At 36.2% G+C, this 6846-nt stretch overlaps 1 protein-coding gene across 3 annotated transcripts; it reads left to right on the top strand.

Moving 5' to 3' along the window:
* The first annotated feature begins 1860 nt into the window (after positions 1-1860).
* Positions 1861-6640, top strand: LOC108381125 (dedicator of cytokinesis protein 3-like). Of its 3 annotated transcripts, none has more exons than XR_001849611.1 (4): positions 1861-2676; positions 2741-2850; positions 4215-4374; positions 6390-6459. XR_001849611.1 is itself a non-coding variant. In XM_017637532.1 (4 exons), exons 1-4 carry the CDS (start codon positions 1900-1902, stop codon positions 6598-6600), a joined length of 1116 nt encoding a protein of 371 aa, XP_017493021.1. In that variant the 5' UTR covers positions 1861-1899; the 3' UTR covers positions 6601-6640. The 3 variants fall into 3 exon arrangements, 2 of the variants coding, with proteins under 2 accessions (XP_017493021.1, XP_017493022.1); XM_017637532.1 differs by having other exon boundaries at positions 4357-4374; positions 6390-6640; XM_017637533.1 differs by lacking the exon at positions 4215-4374 and having other exon boundaries at positions 6390-6637.
* The last annotated feature ends 206 nt before the right edge of the window (positions 6641-6846 follow it).

Genomic DNA, 6846 nt, shown 5'->3' on the forward strand with positions numbered 1-6846 from the left:
TTTTGCAATTTTTTGTGGAGGGTGTTGCTAGTTTTTGACATATAAAAAAATCGTCGAACATACATACATAAATATGTATGTGTGTGGGTCGTATGGAATAAAATGACTGACATCTTCAACAAAAAAATGGCCAAATATCAACGATAAGTCCTAGCTACTTCGAGCTTCGTATATAGTTATGATGAACACTATATTTTAAATACTGATAATATAGGACATACTATTTTTATGAAGAGATTGCTGCGAAAAAAATTAAAAATAATCACATGTTAATGGTTCTGCGATCACGTACTTTTTCGGATAGTTTTCTCTGAAGCCTGTTCCAGGTACTTAACGATTTGCAAGATTTTACAGGGAGCTATTCTCGTACGACACCTTTCATTAGGTTTATTAACGGCGAACCGAAAATAAAGTTACTACAAAATTTTTTTTGAAAATACATGAATAGATCTAATATTTAATAGGATACGGCGATAAAGAAAATATGAAAAGCGACTCTAACAGGATTTTTTTGGTCCATTGAAAGGCCTATAACGTTCTGTCCGAAATTGTATACCGACAGAGTATAACCGAGTCCAGTTTTTCATCAAAATGAAGTAGAAATGAAATATAATGGGGATGAAACCACCTATTCAATTCGTCTGGGCTTGGAAAATAATTTGTGGTAGCCATGTTGATGTCTGATGATGTAGTGTGAATCACCTGAATTAGCTTCACTACTGCAAAAATGAGAGATATCGAGCGAGATGACTTCTCAAGGTTGGCAGTGTTCCCGGATTTTTGTAGTGATACTACCTTACCTACATATATTCCACTGTACAGGTATTTACACAGGTTGATGGTGCTAAGACCGGCCCGACTAATGGCTTTGGACGATCTAGTCATCCCGATGACCACCAGAACTTCGTTGTTGGTGAAAGCAAGTGGCACACTAGTGTTTCACAGTTTAACGATTTCTGCCGAAGGGTGTAGTGCGAATTTCCGGCTAAAATAGTTCATGTACTTCTTTGGGTCCGACGAAGTACACTTACTGAATGTAGTAGATACACTACCTCGTCGCGTTGAACAAATAACTGACCATAGACCAAAGCTTACTTGCACCAAGCACTAAGTTACTGGTCTTAACTTGCTTTGCCAATTCTGTCCGATTATTTTGATTTACCAAATTGAGATCCCTTATGCGGTGATCCCGCGCATCAACCTGTCGGAAAAGCAAGGTGGCTGAACATGCAGCGATCTTGCACAATCCGGGCATGAAGCGAACAGTAGCAGCTTGTACCAGTACCAGTACCTTGTGGAAAGTAGGTGGTACAACACGTACTTCGATAGGAATAGGTAGGGCGGCAAAAGTTTTTGTCTGTGTATTTCGTGCAGACGACCCCATTACCTTTGTTAAAGCTATTATAGGCACGGTAGTCCGCGAAGAGAAAGTCATCGCTAGGTGGCGCAGGTGTCGAGATATTTGAAAACCCCAAGTTTATGGTCCAATATAGTTCATATTTGGAATGAATATTACTTAAATGAAAAGGACTAACTCCACAAAAAGTGTTTCCCGATAGGTGCCACAGGAGTAGAGATATTTGGAACATCCCTATTTATGGTCCGCTTTACTTGATTGGAAAGAAATAACTCCACAAAAAATTTAGCCGTTAGGTGGTGTCCGCCAAAATTTTTGTTTGGCACTAAAAAAAAACTTGTTAAAAAAATTGTTTTTAATTTCTGGTTTTCTGTATTTTGTGGAATATCTGCTGAAAAAAGAGGAATTTATTTTACTAATTTCCAATTAAATAAAGAAACTAAAATATATGTATTTAAATCCTTTTATGACCTGTCTCGTTTCCCCACTCTCCTACAGACTCGCGCACTGTAGTTCTATCAGTCGCCTGTAAACACCTGCGCATGCATTTGGGACGCCGCGACGAGCTGCGACTCTGTGCTGAAATAATATCTGAAATTCTAAATCATCTATATGATCTGCAACGCCAGCAGCGCGAAAAAGTCACAAACACATTGCAACATGACTTGGATTCGCTGTGTAAGAACATCCTCGGTATTCTCATCAAAACCATAAGCATCATGATGGAAGGTGCTCATGCTGTGCTGCCACAATTGGTCGCCTGCCTACTTGGTCTGCTGCAGCTGCTCGATGAAACGCATTACAAACACTACTGGGACGAGTTGAGTCCCAATAAAGATCCACGTGATTTGAAAGATTTCCTTAGCAAGTCATTACTGGTATTCGAGGAACTGCTCTCACAGGATTGGCAAGTGTTTCCAACCGATTGGTTGATCATGAAGTTGGCTTGCAACGATGTGCTGCGCAAGGCATTGGAAGAATTCGCAAAGCCATTGGTTTATCGTTTTCTCGGTCCGCAGTCCTTCGATTCACCACTTTGGTGGTCTTACTTTAGTTTAGCTGTTACATTTCTAACGCAACCATCACTGCAATTGGAAAAGTACCGCGAACCAAAGCGCAGAAAGATTTTAAATACGCACGGTGATATGCGTGTGCTAATGGGTTTCCAAATACTCAGCATGTGGTCACAGTTGGGTGAACAAAAGTTGCACTTTATACCCTCAATGGTGGGACCGTTCCTGGAAGTAACGCTCGTGCCAGAGCCAGCGCTGAGGAAGGCAACTTTAACAGTCTTCTACGACATGATGCAGTGCGAGCAAGTAAGAACTTATTTTAATTAATTTACTATGTTAAGTATTTTACATTTAGAAAATATTATTTCAGAGTGCACGTGGTTCCTTTCGGTTAGTGGAGAGTGAACTTATCGATAAATTGGACTTGCTAATCAGCGAAAACAAGGGCGACGATGAGTACCGTGAACTTTTCAGCACAATGTAAGTTTTTTAATAAATCAATATTATTTAACATAAATTGCTTCAACTGGTATGGTCATTAGGCTGGGGTAAGCAAATATCAGTTGCAGAAAAAGTTTTTATGAACAGAAATTTCTCGTTTTTTACCATTTTCCAACGCCGAGCAGGAGGGTAAAAGAGAATTATATTTCTGTTTTATAGTTTTGTTCCCATATTTTTATTTTGTTTTTTTAGAATATCCTACAATTTGCTGGGATGGCTGCAGAAGCGACAGTTCTTGATAAGAGTTTACTATACCGTCAATTGTAAGAACGCTAGAACAGATGCTTTTCGTAATATGGAGAGATTATCTATGTGGTGTTTAAAAGTTATAAAAGTAAATAGTTGGATAAAAAGATCGCAGGGTTACATGATCTGCCGTTTTTTTTCAGTTTCTATTAGCCTGTTGTAAGTTTTGTTCTGGGTAATTGAAACAGTTATAAATGGCCCAATCGCACTCATTACAAGCTCCGCAATTTCTGTACGGCTTGCATTTGGCCATTTACTGTGGTTTCTTTAACCCTGGAGGTACATGCTTATTTGTATTTTGTAAGTAAACTACATGCTTCGTCGAATTGACGGCAGTCGTACGCATGATAGCTTTAGAGCTAATTTACTTACAATGAAGTGAAAAATTCCACCTCCGTAAAGAACAAAATGCGAACAAAACTCTAGAAAACGTAACGTCAAAATTTCTAAAGCTGGCTCTCAGCGATTGTGCCTTATAAATATTTTTATCATGGTTTGGTCTACGTAATCAGAGCGACACAGATTTATAACTGTCACTACAGCAGCATTCACAAAAAACTATTTGATGAATATTTATGCTGTTACCACAAAGACAAAAACAGGATTCTAACATTTCTCATTAGGTGATATCAAGACAATAGGATTCTTCCTTCCATACAATTCATCACCGAGCATCGATATACTCGTATTCTTCTGTTACAACAGAAATAATATGATTCCTTTTTCTGATGCTTCGAAAACATTCGCGGCATCGTCTCGGTTGGAGCTTAACTTAACCCGAATGGGATTATGCGCATATGTATATTATTTGGTATGAATATAACTCAGGTTGAGGAATTTTATTCCTTCCAAATTAAAGTCTCTCAATAATATGTTTAACTTAACCCTGCTAACTTTGTTTAATTTTGGGGTAACCATCAGTTATCCAGAACAATATATGTATACATAAGTATGTGCATATTTATGTAAGTGCGTAAATCAGTTGGTGCACGCCGACTTGCCCCAGTCTAATGCTCAATTCTAACATTTATGCATAGTTTCATGTGTATATGTGTTTATTTATCCCTAACAATAACTATTTTTTGTACTTATACCAGTTTGTATATATGTAAACATTTGCATATTTTGTACTAATCATATCATGTTAAATGTCTGTTCATCGCCTACAAATCGCCTCTTAAAAAATATGTTAAATATGCATTCAATTAACAAACACAAAATGCAACCAACCAACCGAAGGGAACATCTGAGCTTGGTGTAAGTGAAAAATCTCATCTCACCTCAGTCATCGTTTTGTTTTGTTGTTGTAGTCTATTACCTCTGATTTGCTATCATTTCATTGTAGATTTTCACATTAAATAGCTAAACCGATATGTTACAGTTGTTTGTTTTATTTATTAACCTTTCTTTCTAATGTATTTACTTATGTAAAATATTGAGATTTCTTGTATCGAATTATCGCTAATTTTTGGAACAGAAAAATGTGTGTAATTTAACAAATGTCATGTGGAAACAGAGTTATGGCGAATTTAAACCAAGCATTGAAATGGCGAGCTTGTGAGTCTTTTGTTATCGATTTTTTTTACATGGAAAAGAAATTTTAAAGCTCAAAACGATTTTTTAAACTATTCTTATTTGTAGTGAGGATACTTGCCTTCCACGAAACCTCTGCATATTAGAAACTAACCGTTGTACATTTTTGTTGATTATTTTAACGAATTACTACAAAAACATAACTAAACCAAAAACAAAAAAAAAATATATAAAAATGTGTTCGAAGCTGTAAATCTTGAAAACCACCGAATCGATTAAGCCCAATTTCATAGTTTATATTATCAGTTCAGCCCTATGTGTTTTGCCGTAGAATAAAAGAAAATCTTGGTAGAAGACGCTGAACTTCAGATATTTCTAGAAATCATTTTTACACTCCCCCTCATACCCAGAACAAACACATATTCACATATCTATTTATGTATTACTTTCGCGAAAATATTTCTTTCGAGTTTTTCCAAACATTCGTATTAACTGTCCGAGGTGCAGAACATTATAAGAATTGAAATAAAAATAGAAGCAAAAATTAATAATACTGCTGAAAATTTACTTTATTAGAAAGATAATTTTTGTGTCGTTAGTATTTGCATATACTTATATGTATGCATGTGCATTAGAGAGGCCCAAAAATGCATGTGAACAAGTAAAATCTGAATTTTAATGCCGCCACCCCCTAGGGTTGTTCTTTACCGAAAAAATATACCCCAATTTTTTTATTTTGATATAAAAAAAATTTGGGAGTTTCCAAAGCGCTCAAAGTTTTCCATGTATTTTATATCGGGAAAAACAACTTTTCGTAGAAATGGTGTAGAATTCTTGAAAATCAATATTTTTCGATCAGATTCCCAATAATAATACCCAATTATTTCTTAAGCCGTGTTTTCATGGTAGTTATATTTGATAGGTCCGCCAAACCCCCCCGAATATGCTATGGGGTGACCAATAAAAATCTTTTAAATAATCAACTGGATATTAATATTGGAAGTTTCTACGAAAAATTGTTTTTCCCATATAAAATACATGGAAAACGTTGAGCGCTTTGAGCACTAACTAAATATTTTTTGATTTAAAAAAAAAAATATGGGTACATTTTTTTGGTATAGAACAATCCTAGGGGGTGGCGGCATTAAAATTCCGACTTTACTATTTTTGGGCCACTCTAGTGTACATAGTTTCGGGTTTACGACTGCCGGCGGCCTAGAATATGGCACATTCTGCATATTAAATGGGACATTATCTCTACATCGTTCGCACAAACCAATGACTCCACGTGACCGCAAAGAAAATGTTATATTCATTTACTGCGGCCGGGTTCTGGTGTTAGCCTATTCCTGACAAAACTAAACTCAAAATAATTGATAATAACGTTGCCAGATTTGATCAATTTGAAATTGTTTTACATTTTTACCGTATGGAAAATTCGCAACAACGATGTTTTTTCAGGGGACTCAGCAAATATTTTGTTATTGAGTTTTTCGTTTATCAAGGTTCGTTATATCGAAGTTTCACTGTATAATTTATTCGAGTCATATACTTGTGTATATTAATAACTTTTTCTTAGTATATCTGCAATAAATTGAAAGCTTTCGTTGTTGTGCTGTTATAGTTTCTTTATAAATACATATTTGGACTTTCCTTCTTGGCAATAATGAGTTTTTAAATCACTCATCACTATATATGTATGTATGTAACTATGTTGCGAATCATTCTTACCTACGCAGCTTACTGGAAAAAGTCCAAACAGAGAATCCCAGTTGGAAGGATGCTGGCACCGCTTTCATAGCATCGGTAACGCGTTTATTGGAGCGTTTATTGGATTATCGTAGCGTAATGCAGGGTGAGGAGAATCGTGACAAGCGAATGTCTTGCACAGTGAACTTATTGAATTTCTATAAAAATGAAATCAATCGCAAAGAGATGTACTTGAGGTGAGTAAAAATACGATATTTTAAAAAGAATGTATACTTATAATTTACAAAAACCTATTTTCACTCGGACCCAAATATGTTCCTTTTTTTATTAAACGCCCCTGTTCAAGGTGTCAGTTGTGCCCTGTGGTAGCATTCGAGCAGTTCTTTTTGCTGCCTGAAGTGCGGCTCCTACAGGTCTATAACTTTGTTCACTGCATCCTACTGTTCTAGGTGACTAAACAGGCGCAGCATAATTTGGAACCTATCG

The sequence above is a fragment of the Rhagoletis zephyria genome, unplaced genomic scaffold (genome assembly GCF_001687245.7).
Source record: "Rhagoletis zephyria isolate East Lansing unplaced genomic scaffold, Rhagoletis_zephyria_1.1 Rzeph_scaffold_21494, whole genome shotgun sequence".
NCBI lineage: Eukaryota > Metazoa > Arthropoda > Insecta > Diptera > Tephritidae > Rhagoletis > Rhagoletis zephyria.